This window comes from Geotrypetes seraphini, chromosome 12 (genome assembly GCF_902459505.1).
Source record: "Geotrypetes seraphini chromosome 12, aGeoSer1.1, whole genome shotgun sequence".
Lineage (NCBI taxonomy): Eukaryota > Metazoa > Chordata > Amphibia > Gymnophiona > Dermophiidae > Geotrypetes > Geotrypetes seraphini.
The window spans coordinates 77,940,000-77,963,116 of NC_047095.1; the positions used below are offsets into that span (position 1 = coordinate 77,940,000).

At 46.2% G+C, this 23,117-nt stretch overlaps 1 protein-coding gene across 4 annotated transcripts in view; it reads right to left on the bottom strand.

The window, feature by feature from the left end:
- CFAP57 (cilia and flagella associated protein 57) overlaps positions 1 to 23,117 on the bottom strand; it is a 503,571-nt gene that overhangs the window by 214,890 nt on the left and 265,564 nt on the right. For all 4 annotated transcript variants that reach the window (XR_004536603.1, XM_033916173.1, XM_033916174.1 and 1 more), the window contains one exon: positions 5,035 to 5,208. Coding sequence is in view for 3 of the 4 variants with exons in the window: in XM_033916173.1 (XP_033772064.1) it covers positions 5,035 to 5,208 (174 nt within the window). In the remaining variant the exon portion in view is untranslated. The remainder of the gene's footprint in view (positions 1 to 5,034; positions 5,209 to 23,117) is intronic.

The window sequence follows — 23,117 nt, forward strand, 5'->3', positions numbered from 1 at the left end:
TATCACTCCCTTCCAGCTCATGCTGTGTATTTATGACGTCATTTTCATGACGTAAGAGGGGATTGAAGGGACACGTATCATGAACCTTGGTAATTTTCCTTAGGCATATGTTGTTTAAAGCTGTAAATCTAGACCGTTTGTCTTTCCTTCTTTGAAGAGAGTACAAGGACATTTATGTTTGAAAAGATATGTTCTTAACTTGTTGTGAAGTGAATTCAATTGTTTTGTTAAGCTGTATTTACAGACAGCTTTAGTTAAGAAGCTATGCTGGTCAAGGCTTTTTCTGACCTTTTGGACTCCAATCTCCAGATAGAAAAAATGCTGATGTCTTTAAAGTTTCATGTGACCTGTGTCCATATATGGTTTGTGTTTACGTCACATGCTGACAACACTGATTCATGTAGAATAATATAAAAGAGATGTGAAGCTGATAATAAAGCGGACATATTTTGGAGATCATTTCTTGCCTCTACAATATGTCCCCGGGTGCACCTGTCTTCCAAATGGCAGAGAAAGAATGGGGCAGGAATTGGGACCTAATCCTTTTCACTTCCTATGTCCTTAGTGCCCCCAGTGCCGCCTTCCTATGTCCTTAGTGTCCCATCCTATATCTTTAGTGCCCTCAGTGCCCCTTCCTATGTCCTTAGTGCCCCCAGTGCCTCCTTCCAATGTCCCCCTCACTGCCTTCCAGACTTTGTTCCACCCCAACCCTCCGAAGCCAGCAACCCTGCCTGCCTCTCTCCCTCCCATCCTCCTGTGCAGTAGAACCGTTGAGCAGCATGTTTCCATCTCCCCTCCCCCCGCCACTAAGTCCGCCGTGCAGCCGACCTCACTGACCCTCTCATCCGACCCTCCCACTGTGAGACGACCTACAAACCTCCCGGCTCCAACTGCATCCGCAGTACTCTAAACACGCTGCTTCGCGGCCTTCTACTGCCCTGATTTCCTCTGCCGTGTCTCTGTCTCTGATAGTGTCATCAGGGACGCGGCAGAGGAAATCAGGGCAGTAGAAGGCTGCGAAACAGTGTGTTTAGAGTACTGCGGACGCAGCTGGAGCCGGGAGGTTTGTGGTCGTCTCGCGGTGGGAGGGTCGGATGGGAGGGTCAGTGGGGTCGGCTGCACGGCAGCGGTAGTGGCGGGGAGGGGAGATGGAAACATGCTGCTCAATGGTTCTACTGCACAGGGGGATGGGAGGGTCAACGGGGGTTCGGGTGTGCAGGGTGGGGGGGTGTGATGACGACGAACAGCCTTACAGTGAGTGAGGGAGGAGTCAAAGCGCGCATGCACACTCCTACCTGCCACGGACATATGGATCATGGAACACGCAGATAGGAGTGCGCATGCGCGCTTAGGGTTTTATTATTATAGATTAACAACACATAATGGTTAACCACAAAATTAAAATACACAAAGCACACTGTATGCTTTTCAACATTCATTCCTACCAGAAAACAGATAACCCCATGCAAATGCAGGACCAAAAACTAAAAGTACTAGTATTTACAAACAAACCCTAAGATGCCAGACTCTGCAAGCAGTACAACCCCAGAGGAAAAGAAACAAATGCATTTCTTCCTGAACAGACAGACTAAACCCACTAAATAAAAAAATAAAAGCATTCCCCCTACCATTGTTGTCTCTCTCCCTTCGTGCTGTGCCTTGCCTTATGACTGGCCCCCGGTGTTATCTTCGGGCCAGTCCATGGTGCAATCAATGCAGCATCTTCGGGCCGGCTCCCTGAGTGCTGCATTGCACAAAGCTGTGGGCAGTGGCTCCTTGCGCGCGTCCCCTGCCTCATCTGGAAGCCTTCCCTCTGATGTTGCAATGTCAGAGAGAAGACTTCTGGTTCAGGCGCAGGATGGCTTTGTGCACTGCATCACTCAAGATGCCGCCCCGAAGATGCCGCGTTGATCGCACCATGGACTGGCGGTTAAAGAATACTGTCTTCTGCCTGACGGATGTGCCGGCCCTGTGGACCAGCAGAAAATTTCTGCGGATCGGCACTGGTCCATGGACCAGCGGTTGAAGAACACTAATCTAGTGGTCTGACCAATTCTTTTCCTGGCTTCTGGCTTCTATTAAACCTAGAAATTTTTTTACTAAGGGCTCCTTTTACTAAGGTGCGCTAGCGGTTTTAGCACACACTACAATACCACACACGCTAAACGCTAACGCCTCCATAGAGCTTGCGTTAGTATTTTTCGTTTAGTGCGTGGTTAACGTGCGCTAATCTTTAGCATGCCCTAAAAACCTTAGTAAAAGGAGCCCTATGTGTTTTTTTCTCAATGCATCCTTCTTTTCAAGGTCTCTCTTTGCTTTCCTTATTCGTATCTTGCACTTGACTTGCCGTTCCTTCCACTTTGTGAAGGATTTTCTTTTAGCTGAAATAGCTTCTTTTATCTTACTTATTAACCACACTAGCTGCCGTTTAGTCTTTTTTCTTCCTTTTTTAATACATGGAATATACTTGGTCTGGGCTTCCAGGATTATATTTTTGAATAGCTTGCACAAATGATGTAAACTTTTGACCTTTGCAGTTGCTCTAAGTTTCTTTTTTTACCATTCTCCGTGTTATCAAAATCTCCTTTTTTTTTTTTTTTAATTAAATGCTATTGTATGGGATTTCCTGTGTGTACTTTCTCCAGAGATTATGAGGTTTATTTTCAAAGCACTTACACATATAAAGTACCATAGGCTTCTATGGTATGTTGTGTCTCTAAGAGCTTTGAAAACGAGCCCCTATATCAAATCTGATCATATTATTGTCATTGCTATCAAGTGGCCCCAGCATCATTACCTCCTGCACTAAATCATATGCTCTACTAAAGACTAGGTCTAGAATTGCCTTACCTCTTGTTGGTTCCTGAACCAGTTGCTCCATAAAGCAGTCTTTGATTTCATCAAGGAATTCTACATTTACATTTACCCAGTGTATGTCGGGATAATTGAAATCACCCATTATTATTATATTAACCAGTTTGTTAGTTTCCGTAATTTATGATAATATTTCTGCTTCTGTCTGTTCATCCTGGCCAAGCAGACATAGTAACATAGTAGATGACGGCAGATAAAGACCCGAATGGTCCATCCAGTCTGCCCAACCTGATTCAATTTAAATTTTTTTTAAAATTTTTTTCTTCTTAGCTATTTCTGGGCAAGAATCCAAAGCTCTACCCGGTGCTGTGCTTGGGTTCCAACTGCAGAAATCTCCGTTAAAACCTACTCCATCCCATCTACGCCCTCTCCAGCCCATCCTCCCCCAAACGGCCATATACAGACACAGACCATTTCTAGATCCTCTGTTCATCCCACGCTTCTTTGAACTCAGTCACCATTTTCCTCTCCACCACCTCTCTCGGGAGCGCATTCCAGGTATCCACCACCCTCTCCGTAAAGTAGAATTTCCTAACATTGCTCTTGAATCTACCACCCCTCAACCTCAAATTATGTCCTCTGGTTTTACCATTTTCCTTTCTCTGGAAAAGATTTTGTTCTAAGTTAATACTCTTCAAGTATTTGAATATCTGAATCATATCTCCCCTGTTCCTCCTTTCCTCTAGGGTATACATATTCAGGGCTTCCAGTCTCTCCTCATATGTCTTCTGGCGCAAGCCTCCTATCATTTTCGTTGCCCTCCTCTGGACCGCTTCAAGTCTTCTTACGTCCTTCGCCAGATACGGTCTCCAAAACTGAACACAATACTCCAAGTGGGGCCTCACTAACGACCTGTACAGGGGCATCAACACCTTCTTCCTTCTACTGTCTACGCCTCTCTTTATACAGCCCAGCATCCTTCTGGCAGCAGTCACCGCCTTGTCACACTGTTTTTTCGCCTTTAGATCTTATATAGTAGTACACTCCTATCACTATTCTTTTTCCCTTTACACATGGAATTTTCACCTATAGGAATTCCAAAGTATGTTTTGGTTCCTGTAGATTTTTTAGTCTATTTGATTCAAGGCTAGAGATTAAGTATTTATGTAATATGGATGACAGTATGTTGTCATAACTTAGCATCATACTGCCTCAATGAGTTAATGAAGCGATGTTGAGAGATAAATAAGAGTTTTAGCTTCACTGTTCTGCCATGTAGATGTTATTTTGTTTGATGTACTTATGGTTTGTCATTATATTATGTATGTTACTTTGTACATTGCTTTGACTGTAAGTGGTTTATAAATCTTTTAAATAAATAAGGCCAACCTTAATATATAATGCTAAGCTGCCACTAATTTGATCTATTCTATTATCATTGCAATATAATTTGTACCCTGGTATCACAGTGTCCCATTTGTCCTTCCACAAGGTCTCAGAGATGCCTATTATATCTACCTTGTCATTTAGTGCAATATATTCTAACATTCCTATTTACAACTTGCTTAACAGCTGACACAGATAATCTGCAATCTTTAAAATCCGTCTGCCCTGTATTTAAGGACACCTGGTCTACTATGGTCTCTATTGCAATCATGCTAACAGGATGCCCTATTGTTCCTGCTTTGGCAATATCTTTTAAATAAATTTTGTTCTAAACCATGCTCTCTTGAGCAACTGTTGGCTTTCCCCCAGTTCCTAGTTTAAACACTGTTCTATCTGCTTTTTAAATGTTGATACCAGGAGCCTGGTTAAGACAGAGCCCATCATTGCAGAATAGGCTCCCTCTTTGTCAGAACGTCGCCCAGTTCCTGACAAATTTAAAACCCTCTTCCCTGTATCATTGAGGCTCTGGAGCTCTGTCTCTTGGGTCCTGTGCATGTTTTAAATAATTTTTATATACCCTCACCATTTTATCAATTGCAATCTACAAAACTTAATTAGAAACAGTGTAATAAAAATTAAATTTAGCAAATTCTATAACTTTTCACCTGTGTCAGTTTCTGTTCACTAAGGGATGTCACTGAAAAATACAATTTGGCCAATGGTGTCTAAACCTTTGCACAAAACTTACAGTGTCATGAACTGAAAACAATAAAAAAAACAACTACATAATAGAAAGGAAAAAAATGCTGGTAAAGCTAGAAAACCTCCTCTTACCTTTGTGATAGGTCCAGCGTGAGCTATGTATTCATTGAATTCCTTGTGCACTGGCAGAGGGTATTTCATGGATCGAACCATTCCATTAGAAGTTCCAGTGAAGACCATGCGTCCAGAATGTGAAACAACAACTGCAGTGTACGCCATATCAAACGACGGTACCTCCCGTAGAATCTAAGGCACAATGCAAGTCAGTTCTCCTCACTACTCATGCTATAGAATCTGCAGTTAAATTCACATCACAGGATTCAGATAGCTCATAGTTTATAAAAGTTACTTCATAAATATTAAGGGCTAGATTCACTAAAGGATAGTGAGTCAATCGCTGTTGGCCGATTCCTGGCCAATTTTAAAACAGCGATTGATTCACTATCAAGTTTGCATGCAAATGATTTGCGAATAGCAGACATCCAATATGAACAACAATCAAGCTGCAAGCTTAATAATATACAGTGGTATCTTGAAATCTGAACGCCCCAGAACTCAAACAACTTAGAATCCGAACCTTTTTTTTTCTTAAATTTTGCCCTGTTATCCAAACACTGCTTTGGAATCTGAATGAACTGCAAGCGTTGCTCAGCCCAAAGCTTCCCCTCTGACGCAGCTTCCTGTTTCCACCTGGGAGGGAAGCTTTGGGCTGAGCACCGCTTGCAGTTCCCGTTGCCGATCTTGCTGCCTAAGTTAGTGGGGGACCCAATCTGGCTGCCTATGCCGGTGGGGGACCTGATCTTGCTGTCTCTGCCAGGGGGACCCAATCTTGCTGTCTCTGCCAGGTGGGACCAATCTTGCTGAGTTTGTGGGACCAAGAAACGGATTTATCCAGTTTCTATTATTTTCAATGGGAAAAACTGTCTTGGAACTTGAACAGGGTTCTGGAACAGATTAAGTTCGGATTCCAAGGTACCTCTGTACTAAATTATGAATGGTGAAGGAAGAGTCCTCAGTTTATACAACTTAATGTCGATAACAATAATAAATATAAAATTCTACGGGCTGTCATGAGTCCTGTGAACAATGTGACATTTGCTCCACTACTATCTCAGATAGCACATGGATGCACCCCATTATGAATAAAATTTACACATTGAAATCTTTTACAAATAGTAAATTAAAATGGGTCATATATATCATCACTTGCCCATGTCCTTTAATTTATGTGGGATGTATTCAATGTCCGGTACGGACAAAATTGATAGAATCAGTGGCGTAGCTACCATATGTGACACCCGGGACACATCATTTTTTGGCACACCCCCCCCATTTGTACGAAAAACATGATTTTTAGTAACAAGCCACACGTCACACATGAGTACCTAGGAAAAGCCAGCATCTTACATACTGCAGTGAGTAGTACAACATCAGTACACCCATTGTAAAACTAAACAAGCCAGACTAGTACAGCTCAATCCTACACCGTCAATCCTAACAGAAAACATTGTCTTTCGAACACACAGAACACAGAAAATACCTTCGCCTAGTATGGAATATGTCATCACAAACTAACCCCTCCCTCTTTTACAAAACTGTAGTGTGGATTTTAGCCACGGTGGTAACAGCTCTGACGCTCATAGAATTCTGAGCGTCAGAGCTGCTACCACCACGACTGGCGCTAAAAAATGCTACACAGTTTTGTAAAAGGGGGGATAAAATAGAAATACATGGACAAAGGTTAAATTGAACCAGCAAGAAGCTGGACTCTGCATACAATGCAACACCACAGAAACAGTGACACATGTCTCCTAAAGCAATAAATAAATAGAATTTTTTTTTCTAACTTTGTCTTCTCTGGTTTCTGCTTTCCTCATCTTCTTGTTACTCTCTTCCTTCCATCCACTGTCTGCCATCTCTCTGCCCCTATATGGCATCTTCTCTCCTTCTATGCCCCTTCCAGAAACTGTATGCCTCCCCCTTCCATCTCTCCTTTCATCCCATTGGTCTGGTATCTGTCTCCTCTCCTTCCCCCCTGCTCTGGCATCTCTCTCTCCGCTCCCTTCCTCCTGTTCTTCCCTGGTCTTTCTTCTCAATTTATTTTCTGCCTCTGTCTAAATTCTTTTTTACTATTCAGTCCTCAAATTCCCTCTTTCACTGTGTCTACCTATAGCTTGCCACCTCTTTCCCTCACCTCTTCCAGTAACTAACTCTATCCTCTTCCCTCAATCCTGCATATGCCCTTTTTTTTCTTTCTCCTCCCTACTTCCTTCCAGCATCTGCTTCCCCTTTCCCTCACACTTCCATTCAGCAGCTGTCCTTCCTCTCCCCCACACTTCCATTCAGTGTCTGTTTCCCTCTCTCTACCCCTTCCATCTACTGTTCATCCTCTATCTCGCCCCTTCCATTCACTGCCCTCTGTGCTCTTTCTATCCAGTGTGCACCCTCTCTCTCTCTCTTCCATATGGCATCTTCCCTCTTTCTATGCTCCTTCCATAAACTATCTATCCCGTGCCACTTCTCTCCTTTGTACATGATTGATTTCAACTCTGTCACCTCTCCGTTTTTCTCTCTCTGTCACCACCCCGTTCCCTATGCTCTGGCATCTCTCTCTTCTCCTTTCTTTCCTTCCCACCTCATGATCTGGCATCATCCCTTCCCTGATTCCCAGCATCTCTCTCCTTTCCTTTTCTTCCATCTCTCCCTCCCGCTCCATGCTCTGAGATCTCCTCCTTCCTTTCCCCCTTCCTTTTCCCTTGATCTGGCATACCTTCCTCCTTCCCTCCATACCCTGGCGTCTCTTCTTCCCTCCAAGCCCTGGCATCTCCTTTCATTCCCTCCAGTTGGGTACAGCAACACTCTCCCCAATTCTCTCCCCCTCTGCCCCCTTTCCTCCTTCTGTCACCCAAGGCCTGGTAACCTGAACTTCATCGGGCAGCAGCAGCATTCACAATTCACTGCTGTTGCCCACTTCAGGCCTTCCTTTCTGTAGGGTCCTGTCTTCATGAAAACAGGAACTAGGCAGGACCCGGCAGAGAGGAAGGCCTGAAGCTGGCAACAGCAGCGAATTGTAAAAGCTGCTGCTGCCCGAAGAAGGTACTGGCACCAGGCCTTGGAGCACCGAGGCAGACCGCTTCTCCACCCTCCCAGCCGAACCCCCACTGACCCTCCTATCTCTCCCCCCAAGTGAACCTTTCCGTCTCTCCCAGCGAGAGCAGCAAACCTCCCTCCAGTAGCGTCGGCTGCTTCACGGCTTTCTCCCGCCGGTGAAGCATCACTGATGACATCATCAGTGACGCGGCAGAGGGAGGAGAAAGCCGCGAAGCAGCCGAAGCTACTGGAGGGAGGTTTGCTGTTCTCGCTGGGAGGGTGGGAGCGCGATAGGGACCAGGCCGGCTGTGCACCCCCCTAAGGCTGCACCCAGGGCGGACCGCCCCCCCCCCCTTGGTACGACACTGGATAGAACACAGGAGCATATTAAATACTGTGACCAGTCAGACTCTGTGCCTGACGTGTTCCCAGCTAGAAACCCTGAGGCAGAGACAGGGCTAGGAAAGTTGTTCCCAAGCCCCGCAGAGCCCAGCAGCCTAGGTTCCAGGAGTACACTCGGGAGGAATCCGCTGAGGATGAGGCCCTATCTGATTATTCAGAAGCTGAGGACATGGTAACTCAGCCCAGCTCTGCTAGGTTTGCTCCTAAGCCTGTAACTATTAGGTTTAGACAGGATACTCCTGTAAGAAAACCCTACAGTTACCACAACATCCACAGGAGGAGCCCAAGAGAGCCTCAGAACAGCACAGGCACACTGAGAGCAGGGCGTGGCTTTCCCCCTGAAAAGCCAGCTGCTTTCCCTGCAGAATCAGAGAGGACAAGAAAGGGAAAGGGTCCTCTCTCCTATGCTCAGCAGTCAGTCAGACCAGAGCAACTAAATAGCCTGGAACCCATGGAAGTGGAAAATGTAGCTCCTTTCCAGGAAGCTGAGGCCACACCTCAAGTGGAAGAAATGGAGGTTTGTGAACAGATATTTCCAAAGCAGGAAGCAATGAAAATTGGTATTGCCTGCAAGGCTAGTAACTGAAAAACTGTGTTTTCTTTTTGGTGAGGTTTTCCAAGCAAGCCACTGTTTTGACGTGAACTGTTTTTGAATGCTGTTTTGTAGTTTTGCATGGACAATTACGAGGACTTGTGTTGCAGCTGCCAGCTTGGAGAGGAAGAGTTGGGGGTTTTTTCCTTTCTCTTTTCGGCTACCTGGGCTCTTAGCACTAGTGAGGCCCAATGCAAGGCCCCAGGTGAGGGCAGGGCTCTTTAGCTGGAATGTTATAAAGAACTGTTGCAGGTGCTTTCACAGTTTGTTTTGTTTTGGTTGTTTTTTTTTTAACTGCATTGCTTTTGGTTTGAATGCAGTAACATACAGGAATTGAGAACTGTTCTAAATTGAGGGAGAAGTTTGTCAAGATCTTGGGAGATCTTTTAAGTTAATAGAGGATAAGGATAAGTTTTTCAAGTGTTTAACTAAGTGTTGTTTCTTATAATTTTTGTACACTTTATGAGAGGGTAAAACGAATTAAGCAAAATAGTGTTGGGAGGGAGGATGGGTTATGGGTTTATATATATATATATATATATATATATATATATATATATATATATATATATACACAATTGTTATTGTCTTGATGGATTTATCAAGTTTTGTTTCTGAGACTATGTATGATTTTTCTTGTATACTTGTTGAATGATTAAAAAGGAATAAAGAATAAAAAAAAAAAAAGATCTTGGGAGGGAATATTTGATATTTGAATGCAGTGGCATACCTAGGGTTTGTGGCACCCGGGGCCCATCATTTTTTGACACCCCCCATGTAAAAAATATATTTTGTAATATACCATGAAACGGTATAAATGGTCAGAATAGAAACAGGGAGTGAAAATATTATTTTATTGAACCTCATATATGTAACCATTATTCCAAACATAACATAACATAAATTATGTCTGAATTGTCAAGACATGAGAAGTACATATGGAGTAGTTGCAGGTGATGCTTGGGACAGTTCTGATTGTGTTAGTTCGGTTTTATGTGTTTTTTGAATAGAAGGGTTTTTATTTCTTTTTTGAAGGTTTTATAGTCTGTGGTCGAGGTCAATAGGTTGTAGAGTTGGGGGTCGAGTGTTGTAGCTCGAATGGCTAAGAGGTTGTCGAACAGTTTTTTTCTTTTGACGTTTTTGGTTGGAGGGTGTGTGAATGGTGTGCGAGTTCTCCTATGTCTGGTTGAGGTGGATTTAATTATTTAGCTGAAGAAATTAGTTACCACCCCCCCATTCCACACACATTAATTCTCTTCCATTTTTGTTCCCATTATAAAAAACACTGATAAGTTCCCAGAAAAAAAATACATTAAAATAAGAAGTGAAAACAAAGGCCCCTACAGATGAGAACATAACATAAGAATAGCCTAACTGGGTCAGACCAATGGTCCATCATGCCCAGTAGACCATTCTCATGGTAGCCAATCCAGGACACTAATACCTGGTCAAAACCCAAAGAGTAGCAACATTCCATGCTACCGATCCAGGGCAAGCAGACACTTCCCCCATGTCTTAATAACAGATTATGGACTTTTCCTCCAGGAATTTGTCCAAATCTTTCTTAAAACCAGCTACACTATCTGCTTTTACCATAACTTCTGGCCATTTCATTTTTAAGTTTAGATCTTTCCTTTCAAACAGAGACCTTGCTAGATGTCAAATACAGCACAAGGTAACTTCACACGGACTTAGCTGTGCAGGAAATGTGAATCTCCTCATACACCCACCTATAGTGCACATATGTGCAAAGGTCTGGTTTTTTCTTTCGATCACTACATAGCCTAATGCCACACAAGCAGCACTGTTACAAAAGGTCAATGCTAAGGTTAACAAAGTTTCCTTCCTTGGACCACAAGGAGATACTGACAAACCACTGGAAGAGATCCCAAAACAACTACCTAGGCACAATACCCAAAGACCCATTCAGTGTGTGAACCAGCTGAGTGGAGTGGACTAACTGGGGGATGGAAATGGGCCCGGAGTTTGCTCAGGAGAATTTCCCAGACCATCTCTTCCTCTCAACACATTGACACACTGCCACCACCACCACTAGTAACACCTCACCGGGTAGGCCAGCAATGCTTATAAACTTTATAAAACACATTATTATATTTTTTTATAAAGCACATATTTTAACTGAACTCTCTGACATCTTCAGCCTTTCCATTCACAAAAATAGAAGGAAGAAAAGTTCCCATTTCCTGCTGTCTCATGTCCCCGGCCTATACAATATTTTTCTTCTGCAGACCCTTCAAAAGTCTGACCAAATCCTCGTTTCACTTGCATTATAAAGTACTGAGGATGCCATCTCTCCCCAAACCCAGGTCCTAAAGTCTGAGACAGTAGCGCAAACTGCCCGATTTAGGAAGAAAAATTTCGATTCAGCCTATTTAATTGGTTTTTCGATTCGATTTTCCTGCCCAGTTGGGTGATTTTTTTTCAAAAATCTTGGTGGGTTTTATAGCTTTTTCACCCCCTTTGGCTTCTCCTAACCACACTGGCGCTGTGGTGTAAATAAAATAAAGAAACAAAAAGGACTTTTCCTCTCTCTGTTAAATCCTAGCTCACGTTTGCAGTCTAACACCAGCTCTGGCAGGATACACATTTCAAATCTGACATATTGTAATCACAAAACAGAAAATAAAATTAATTTTTCTACCTTTTGTTGTCTGGTTATTTTTCAAATCTTGTTGCTCCCAGGCTCTGGTTGTCTTCTGATAACTTGCTTGCCAGGGTCTCCTTCTTTCTTCATGCTAACCATCCATCTGCCATCTCTGTCTTCCCTTTCCATTTTCCTTCCCTCCCCAGGAAGTCTGGTATCTTTCCTTTTTTTCATCTCCCTCCACAGATCCACCTTTTCTTAACTACCCTTTCATCCGGCATCTCTCCCTCCCTCCCCAATACCCCAGGGCCCAACTCTCCCTTTCTTTTCCCAATTACCTTCCTATCCAGTATCTCTATCCCTCCTCCACACCATCCCTTGTGTCCAATTTCTGTTCCTTCCCTCCCTAAATCCCATGGTCCATCATCTCTCTCCCTCTCCTCTATTTTCAGACCCATTATTTCTTCCCCCCCAAAGTCTGGCATATGCACGTCTCTTTGAACACCCCCTTCCCTCTGTGTACTTCTACACCAGGGTCCCCCCAAAGGCCTGTCCCCCCCCTTGAAGGCCTGCAACCCCCTTGAAGGCCTGCATCCCCCTGAAGGCCTATACCCACCCCCTTGAAGGCCTGTCCCCTCCCCTTAAAGGCCTGCCTGCCTGTCCCCCCCCTCGAAGGCCTGCCTGCCTGCCCCCCAAAAAGCCTGTCTCCCCCATGAAGGCTTGTCCCCCCCTTGAAGGCCTGCACTCCCCGAAGGCCTGCACCCCTCCCGAAGGCCTGTCCCACCCCCTTGTAGGCCTGTCCCCCCTTAAAGGCATTCCTGCCTGTCCCCCCCTTGAAGGCCTGCACCCCCCCCGAAGGCCTGCACCCCCCCGAAGACCTGCACCCCCCAAAGGCCTGCACCCCCTTGTAGGCCTGTCCCCCCCTTAAAGGCCTGCCTGCCTGTTCCCCCCTTGAAGGCCTGCCTGCCTGTCCCCCCCGAAAGCCTGTCTCCCCCCATGAAGGGTTGTCCCCCCCTTTAAGGCCTGCATTTCCCCCTGAAGGCCTGCCTGCCCGCCCCACCCCGAAGGACCGTTCGCTCCCCCTCCCACCCCGATGTCCGGTTCTTCCTCTCTGGCCTCCCCGCACCATTTAGAATAGGGAAGCAGCCTGCAGCAAGATCGCGATGTCAGTGATCTTAAGCTGCTTGTGCTGTCCTCCACCGCAGACCCGCCCCCTCCTCTGACATCAGTGGAGGGGGCGGGACCGTGGCGGAGGACAGCACGAAGCAGCGCAAGATCGCTAACATCGCGATCTTGCAGGCTGCTTCGCTACTCTAAATGGTGCGGGGAAGAACCAGACATCGGGGGGGGGGGGAATGGACGCCGGAGCACCCCCTCAGTGCTTGCACCCGGGGCAGATCTCCCCCGATGTCTGGTTCTTCCCCGCACCATTTAGAGTAGCGAAACAGCCTGCAAGATCACGATGTCAGCGATCTTGCGCTGCTTCGTGCTGTCCTCCGCCGCGGTCGCGCCCCCTCCACTGATGTCATAGAAGGGGGCGGGTCTGTGGCGGAGGACAGCACAAGCAGCTCAAGATCGCTGACATCGCGATCTTGCTGCAGGCTGCTTCCCTATTCTAAATGGTGCGCGGAAGAACCAGACATTGGGGCGGGGGGGGGAACGGACGCCGGAGCACCCCCTCAGTGCTTGCACCCGGGGCAGATCTCCCCTCCCTCCCCTCTTAGTACGCCACTGTTTGAATGAAGACTAACTTGGCAGTTCTCCTGCCCCAGCTCAGGAACAGAGAGCTGAGGGCCTCCTGAACTTTTCATTTTTTTTTTTTGCATTTCTGTGTTTGGTGGAAATAATGCAGTGAAGGTTATTACACCATGCTAGGTGAGATTAACTCTCTCCAGAGAAAGGCTTAGACCCAGGTGAGGCCTAGCTTTAGGAAGCTGTGCTGCACTTGCTAAGGCATCGGGACTTTGTGTATCCTGATATTGCTGACCAGGATGTTTGCTTTGAGGTTTTTTTCTTATTGTTCCTTGTTTGCCATTCTGATTTTTGTCCTATTAAGGAATAAAGCACCCTGGATAGGATTCTGACTAATGACCTGGTTTTCCTTGTGACTGTTTTATCTGATATTTGGCCTGTGGGGACTGTCTCCTTATCGAGCAGCAAGCCAGTGCAGTTTTCCTGTGGTCCACTCGGGGCGCTATCAGCCTAGTGCTGGGCCCGGTGGCCACAATACTCAATCACTAACTTCTCCCATGGTACCCCACTGTGTTGAATTTAATCATGATTTACGATGGGGTATTATTGAAAAAAATACCGGACAATTATGATGGAGCAAGCTAGCCCGCTTACAGCTTCGGGAGCAATTTTGGATGTTCCACCTTCAAACAGTTCAGCCTTTTGGTTTAAATGATTTCCTTGAATGGAATTGCACCATTTGAATCTGATAGTTCCATTTAGATCTGTTTTTTTGCTTTTTGCTTTTCTCCGCAGGCCCTTTAAATCTCAATTTTTAAAGTTGTATATGTCATTACATTTTTTACGTTTTGCTGCAGTTTAAATTTAGTGGCACTTTCTCTCTGGCAGTGCCATTTTCATTCTCAGCTTTCTTGATTATAGATCACTGGATATCTGATCTTCAGTTTCCACAAGCAGTGCTAAGATTCCCGAGGAAGGGGGTTGGTCCCCCAAAACGGACTCCATTGAATGCAGAGAAGCACGAGGAATAGCTGGCTTTATTCCATTAACTTCAGCTATGCAGATAAGTACTGTGTAAGATTTTTAATGATCTCTAGCTGATTTTTTCTTCTGACTATATTCACTCTATGGCTTGAACTGAACATTGATTGCTGAACTGTGCTGAACAGCAGCGGCCAATATTGATTGTGTTCTTCAGTTTTTTCACTATAAATGCTATTGCACATTTTTTCACTATATTTTTCACTTAGGGGAGGTAGTCCAGGGATGATTCACTAACGAACCCTTTGTGGGTAGAAAGAGTGACAATTTTTGCCTTATTGTTATCAGCATTAAGTTGTGTAAACTGAGGACTCTCCCTTCACCATTCATAATTTAGTATATATTTTTTTTAACTTTAAATTTTTATTAAGTTTCAACTTTATAAAAACAGCACACAATGCAAAGTGAACATCATCACCAATTCAAAGACATCCAATTTCCACAGTAAACAGTACACAGACATGACTATTATAGGCAACTGTCTTCCATTGCACCCCCCCCCCCCCCAATCTACTAAGGATAACACCAGGATCAATCCATCTCCTAAACCATTATACCCGCAATTTTTGAATAATAATGTTCCAGGTTTTCATCGATTGCATATAATAACCTCTACGTTTGGCCACATATAATTCCATTTTCCCCATCAAATACAATTTCACTTTCCATTCGTTCAGATCAGGAACCAGGGGCTGTTTCCAATAAGCAGCTATTAAACATGTAAACGCTGCTAAGCCCATACGTAAAACCCTGGTTTGCCAATTAGTCGCACAAATATTCGACATCCCCAACAGACAAGTTTGGGGGGTAATAGAAAGGGTAATCCCCAGGGTATGTTCCAAAGAACCCATCACAGCTTGCCAACAGGGAACTAACACAGGACACTTGCACCAAATATGCAAGACGGTACCCTCTCCTACATGGCACCGCCAACATGTGGCGGACGCCTGAGGATACATCTTGTGCAGCCTTTCCGGGGTGTAAAGCACAGTTACTTACCGTAACAGGTGTTATCCAGGGACAGCAGGCAGATATTCTTGACTGATGGGTGACGGCACCGACGGAGCCCCGGTACGGACAATTTTAGAGTGATTGCACTCTAAGAACTTGGAAAGTTCTAGTAGGCCGCACCACGCACGCGCGAGTGCCTTCCCGCCCGACAGAGGCGTGCGGTCCCCAGTTAGGATAAGCCAGCTAAGAAGCCAACCTGGGGAGGTGGGTGGGACGCAAGAATATCTGCCTGCTGTCCCTGGATAACACCTGTTACGGTAAGTAACTGTGCTTTATCCCAGGACAAGCAGGCAGCATATTCTTGACTGATGGGTGACCTCCAAGCTAACAAAAAGAGGGATGGAGGGAAGGTTGGCCATTAGGAAAACAAATTTTGCAAAACAGATTGGCCGAAGTGTCCATCCCTTCTGGAGAATGCATCCAGACAATAGTGAGATGTAAAAGTATGAACTGAGGACCAAGTAGCAACCTTGCAGATTTCCTCAATAGGAGTGGAACGGAGGAAAGCTACAGATGCTGCCATAGCTCGAACTCTATGGGCCGTGACAGAACCTTCCAGTGTCAGTCCGGTCTGAGCATAACAGAATGAAATGCACGCTGCCAGCCAATTAGACAACGTACGTTTAGAAACAGGACGTCCCAACTTATTCGGATCAAAGGACAGAAAGAGTTGGGGAGTTGATCTGTGGGGCTTAGTACGCTCTAAATAGTAAGCTAGAGCCCTCTTACAGTCCAAAGTATGCAGAGCCTGTTCTCCAGAATGAGAGTGAGGTTTCGGAAAGAAGACAGGCAGAACTATGGATTGGTTGAGATGGAATTCAGAGACAACCTTAGGGAGAAACTTTGGATGTGTACGCAGAACCACCTTGTCATGATGAAAGATTGTAAAAGGAGGATCCGCAACTAGTGCATGTAGCTCACTGACCCTCCTGGCAGAGGTTAGAGCAATAAGGAAGACCACTTTCCAAGTGAGAAACTTGAAAGAAGTCGTAGCCAAAGGTTCAAACAGAGGCTTCATTAAGGCGGAGAGAACCACATTGAGATCCCAGACTACAGGGGGTGCTTTAAGATGTGGTTTCACATTGAAAAGTCCCCGCATGAATCTGGAAACCAAGGGATGAGCTGAAAGGAGTTTCCCATGAACTGGCTCATGAAAAGCAGCAATAGCACTGAGGTGGACTCTGATGGAAGTAGACTTGAGACCAGAGTCAGACAAAGAGAGAAGGTAATCCAACAAGTCTCCACTGCAAGGGACGTAGGATTATGATGATGAAAAAGACACCAGGAAGAAAATCTTGTCCACTTCTGATGATAACATTGCAGAGTTGCAGGTTTCCTGGAGGCATCCAGAATAGAACGAACGGGCTGAGATAACAAAGTATCATTTGAAGTCAGCCCGAGAGATACCAAGCTGTCAGGTGCAGAGACTGGAGGTTGGGATGCAGAAGGGTCTCCTGATGCTGTGTAAGCAGAGAAGGAAACAATGGAAGAAGAATAGGCTCCCTGGAACTGAGTTGAAGTAGAAGGGAGAACCAATGTTGTCTGGGCCATCATGGAGCGATGAGAATCATGGTGGCCTGTTCCCTCTTGAGCTTGAACAAGGTTCGTAACATGAGAGGTAGCGGAGGGAAAGCATACAGGAACAGATTGGACCAATCGAGGAGAAATGCATCCGCTGTCAGACGGTGAGGAGAGTAGAGTCTGGAGCAGAAGAGGGGCAGCTGGTGATTGTGAGGAGCTGCAAATAGGTCTATCTGAGGAGTGCCCCACTGAGCGAAGATAGACTGTAGAGTTAGAGAATCGAGAGTCCACTCGTGAGGCTGGAGAATTCTGCTGAGTTTGTCCGCCAAGGAATTCTGTTCTCCCTGAATGTAGATCGCCTTCAGGAAGAGTTGGTGATCTGTGACCCAAGCCCAAATTTTCTGGGCTTCTTGGCACAAGAGGTGAGAGCCTGTCCCACCCTGTTTGTTGATGTAGTACATTGCAACTTGATTGTCTGTGCACAGCAGGAGGACTTGAGGAAAGAGAAGATGTTGGAAGGCCTTGAGGGCATAAAACATCGCTCTGAGTTCCAGGAAATTGATGTGGTGCTTCTTTTCCTGGGCTGTCCAAAGACCTTGAGTTTGGAACTCTTTCAAATGAGCTCCCCAGGCGTAAGGGGAGGCGTCGGTGGTGATGATAAGTTGATGAGGAGGCAGATGGAACAGAAGACCTCTGGAGAGATTTGAGGATATCAACCACCATTGCAGAGACTGACGAAGAGACGATGTCACTGATATGTGTCGTGAGCAGGGATCCGTCGCTTGGGACCACTGAGTAGCTAGGGTCCATTGAGGAGTGCGCAGGTGAAGACGTGCGAAGGGTGTGACATGAACTGTGGAGGCCATGTGACCCAAGAGTATCATCATTTGCTTGGCAGAGATGGAACGTTGAGGAAGTACCTGCTGACAGAGACTGAAGAGTTTGAAGACGGTTGGACAGCAGGAACGCTCTCATGAGGACTGTATCCAGTACCGCTCCAATGAACTGAAGTCTCTGAGTAGGGATGAGATGAGATTTGGGTAGATTGATCTCGAACCCCAGAAGTCGTAGAAACAGGATGGTTTGTTTGGTGGCCAGAAGTACTGTCTGAGATGAATTGGCCTTGATTAACCAATCGTCCAGGTAAGGAAAGACTTGAAGGTGGTGAGAACGTAGAAAGGCAGCCACCACAATCAGACATTTGGTGAACACTCTTGGAGAGGAGGCAAGACCGAAGGGTAGCACCTTGTATTGGTAATGACAATGATGGATCATGAAGCGGAGGTACTGTCTGGAGGCCAGATTGACCGGTATGTGAGTATATGCCTCTTTGAGATTGAGGGAGCATAGCCAGTCGCCCTGAGTGAGAAGAGGGTAAAGAGTGGCCAGAGAAAGCATTTTGAATTTCTCTTTGACCAAGCATTTGTTGAGATCGCGAAGATCTAGGATGGGTCTGAGATCTCCTGTTTTTTGGGGGACTAGAAAATAACGAGAGTAGAATCCCTGTCCCTGCAGATCTAGAGGAACCTCCTCTATGGCGTTCAGAAGGAGGAGGGATTGAACCTCTTGAAGAAGGAGGGAAGACTGAGGAGTGTTCAAAGCAGACTCTTTTGGCAGACTTGGGTAGGCAGAGTCTGAAAGTTGAGAGAGTAGCCGTGGCGGATGATGTTGAGGACCCACTGATCCGAGGTGATATTTTCCCAACGGCTGATATAATGAGCAAGGCGTCCTCCTATGGGCAGTAGAAGATGGGTAGATGGTGGGATACTGGCTATGTCCTGGAGAACCAAGTCAAAAGGGTTGTGAGGATTTCTGTGGAGGAAGAGGCTTCACTTGTTGTTGCTGCTGAGCTGGTCTAGTGTTTTGCCTCTGTTGTTGCCTCTGACGCCTGGGTTGTTGAGGGGCCGGTGGCAGAGGACGAGCCACAAATCGACGCTGGTAGGCCGATTGCTGGCGAAAGGGCCTGGTGGGTGGGGTCTTCTTTTTTGTTTTGAGGAGAGTATCCCACCTAGTCTCATGAGCTGAGAGCTTTTGGGTAGTGGATTCCATGGATTCTCCAAACAGCTCATCCCCCAGGCAAGGTGCATTAGCCAGTCGATCTTGATGATTGACATCAAGTTCTGAAACTCTGAGCCATGCCAGTCGACGCATGGCTACCGACATAGCCGTGGCTCAAGAGGTCAGCTCAAAGGTGTCATAGATCGATCTGACCATGAACTTACGAAGTTGTAAGAGCGATGTAGAAGTTTGGCGAAAGGCAGATCTTTTTCGGTCAGGGAGGTACTTTTCAAAAGTGGACAAAGTCTGAATGAGATGCTTAAGATAGAATGAAAAATGGAAAGCATAATTCCCTGATCTATTAGCCAGCATCGCATTCTGATATAACCTTTTGCCAAACTTATCCATGGCCTTACCTTCTCTGCCAGGAGGGACAGAGGCGTACACACTAGCTCCCGTGGATTTCTTTAAAGTGGATTCCACTAAAAGGGATTCATGAGGGAGTTGTGGTTTGTCAAAGCCCGGAATAGGTATGACCTTATATAAGGAGTCCAGTTTGCGGGGAGCTCCTGGAACGGTCAAAGGTGTCTCTAGATTTTTGTAGAAAGTCTCTCTTAGTATATCATGGAGAGGCAATTTCAGAAATTCCCTTGGAGGCTGGTCAAAATCCAGTGCGTCGAGAAATGCTTTGGATTTTTTAGATTCAGCCTCCAAGGGAATAGAGAGGGAGTCACACATCTCTTTAAGAAAAGAGGTGAAAGAGGTTGCATCAGGCTTAGAGGATGGATCTAAAAAAGAAGGATCCTCGTCCCCCGATGAACACTCCCCCTCAGAGAGAAGAGGCTCCTCTGAGTCACCCCACAGATCAGGGGTCTCTTACTTGAAAGCTGCGGTCCTGGGACTCCGGAGTGGAGGGTTCCAGGTGTCGAGTTTTGCGAATCGACTTACCAGACCTCTGGGAAACGGTACCGGGAGATGTGATAGGCTGTGTCGGTGCTGAAGTTTGCACAGCCTGGTGTAAGGACCTGGGTTCCGGCGCTAAGGTCGGCATGGATACCGATGAAGCCGAATGCACCGGTACCGACAGAGTGGATGCCGATAAAAGAGGCTGTTCCACCGCCGGTACCGGTGGCTCAGACCGGACCGGGACTGGAAGGCTCAGTTGTAAAAGAGCAGGAAGGAGCTGTTGTAATTGCTCCTTGAGCTGAGCCTGCAGGACGGCTGCAATTCGCTCGTCCAGGGAAGGCACCGGTACCGCTTTTTTCTTCTGCGGTACCTTCGGTGCCGCTCTACACTCCGAAGAGGAACCCGAGGTCGAGGGGCTTACCTCAATCGGAGCGGAGCGCTTCCGTGGACGCCTCGAGGTCGGCAGGACTGGGCTCGCTGCTACTGAGACCGGAGGACGCTCCAATGGGGAAGGCTTCTTAGCCGGCTTACCTGAGGGATGCGACGCCGGCGCGGTGTCGACTGTGTCGGTGCCGAAGTCAGAGCCGGGGCCGTCGAATCCGACATATCGGTACCAAATAATAACCGCTGTTGGATCTGTCGGTTTTTTAAGGTTCTCTTTTTGAGAGTGGCACAGCGGGTGCAGGTGGACGCTCGATGGTCAGGACCCAGGCACTGTAAACACCAGTTGTGCGGGTCAGTAAGAGAAATGGGCCTTGCGCACCGCTGCCACTTCTTAAACCCGGGTTGGGGGGGCATGAACGTAAAGACGGCTTCTGCCAAATCGAAGGCCGAGGCCTCGATGGTGGCAGCAGGCCCCGCCGGGGCGAACCCGAAAAAAGAAGAAAAGAAAAAAAAATTTTTTTAATTTTTTTTAGAGAAAATAAGAAAATAAGGGGAAATATTAATTTCCAAAATGGTTTACGCGAGCGGGAAGGCGAAAAGTTAGAAAAAGGTTTCAACAGCCGTTGAAAACGCGTCTTCTTAGCTCCGCGGAAACTAAGAAACTGGGGACCGCGCGCCTCTGTCGGGCGGGAAGGCACTCGCGCATGCGCGGTGCGGCCTACTAGAACTTTCCAAGTTCTTAAAGTGCAATCACTCTAAAATTGTCCGTACCGGGGCTCCGTCTGTGCCGTCACCCATCAGTCAAGAATATGCTGCCTGCTTGTCCTGGGATAATACTATCTACTCAGCACTTTATATGTATTCTCTTGTATAAGAGGGCAGGCAATGCCCTACCCACCTCTGCACAGATTGTATCCCATTCTTTAGAGGTAAAGGAACAGTGGAGATCTCGCTCCCAATGAGTACGAAAACCAAAATTCGGTAGAACTCGCCCCCCTTAAATATTGATAAATCACGGAGATAGATCTAGGTACTCTCTGCAAAGTTCCCCACAGTTGTTCCAGTTGTTCAATCTCAGCCCAGGGAGGGACATCCCACCCTCGTAGCTAGCATAAAATGTTTTACTTGCAGGTATGCCAAGTAGTCCCCAGGTAGCACCCCATGATGGCGCTGTAAAGCCTCAAATGAAATCAGGGTCCCCATATGCAAAAAATCCCAAGCTATCCCACCGCTCAAATACAGGATTAGTCCTCCCTACTACAAATTGTGGCTCCTCCCTTAATGTCACTAAAGTGGAGCTCCCCCTCCCCTCATTACACAGCCCTTTAATTTTATCCCACAGGGTAATTAGATGCAATATGTAAGGATTGTCAGTATCTACTTCCCATTGACGAACTGTTTGATATGACCAAAGTTTAGCTACCAGACAACCCTGAGGTACAAATAACTGTTCCAATTGAACTCCCCATTTATGGGACCCCAATTACCACTCCAACAACATCCGAAGTTGCGCCGCCTGATAATACCAAATAAGGTTAGGGACCCCTTTCCCTCCCTGTGCCCTATCCACCTACATAACCCTCTGGGAAAGCCTAGGAGCTCTATTTTGTCAGATAAATGTTCGAGATTCTGCTTGCAACTTTTTAAACGTCTGCAATGGTATGGGAATAGGCAAAGTTTGAAACAGGAATAATAACCGAGGTAAAACATTCATCTGAAGCACCGCAATTCACCCTCTCCAAGAAAGCCAGAGCCCCTACCATCGATGAAGGTCCAATCAGAGCTGCCAGATAAGCGGTCCATAATTAGCCTCATACAATTCAGTTAACTCACCAGATAGAGAGATCCCCAAATATCTAAGACCCTTAGATACCCACTTAAATGGAAAAGCACCCCTAAGAGCCCGTACTCGGTCTGTCCCTAAAGTGAGATCCATCAGTTCGGTCTTATCTAAATTGATCTTAAAGCCAGAGGCCATCCCATAGTCCTCAAAAATTTGAAGTAGATGGGGTATAGTACATTCCGGATTCGTCAAGTATAGGAGAACATCTTCAGCGAATAATGATATACGATGTTCCTCTCCTCCCACTTGTATCCCACTTAGGTGAGGATGAGTCCGAATCATAATCGCCAAGAGTTCAATGGAAAGCGCAAAAATCAGGGGGGAGAGCGGGCATCCCTGGCGAGTGCCCCTCGCAATGGAAAAAAAATCCATATAGGATCTATTAATTTTAAGACAAGCTGTAGGGGCATAATACAATGCTCTAACCCAGTGGTCTCAAACGCAAACCCTTTGCAGGGCCACATTTTGGATTTGTAAGTACTTGGAGGGCCTCAGAAAAAATAAGAACATAAGAAATGGCTTCGCCGGATCAGACCCTAGGTCCATCCAGTCCGGTGACCCGCACCCGCGGAGGCCAAGCCAGATGTTCCCTGTTGAGAAACCTTGTTTACTCGTATCCCTCAATGTGATTTGCGAGAAGGTGTGCATCCAACTTGCCCTTGAATCCCGGAATGGTGGTCTCCATCACGACCTCCTCCGGGAGTGCGTTCCAAGCGTCCACCACTTGTTGTGCGAAGCAGAATTTCCTGATATTTGTCCTAGGCCTGGTGCCCCTCAGCTTCAATCCATGACCTCTTGTCTGAGCCACATTGGACAATGTGAATAACGATGTTTCTTGCTCTATTTTGTCAAATCCTTTTAATATTTTAAAAGTCTCTATCATGTCCCCTCGCAGTCTTCTCTTCTCGAGAGTGAACAATCCCAGTTTTCCGAGGCGTTCTTTGTAGCTCAAGTTCTTGATACCTGTAACTAGCTTCGTGGCTCGTCTTTGCACCCTCTCCAGCAGGGTTATATCCTTCTTTAGGTAGGGAGACCAGTGTTGGACACAGTATTCCAAGTGTGGTCTGACC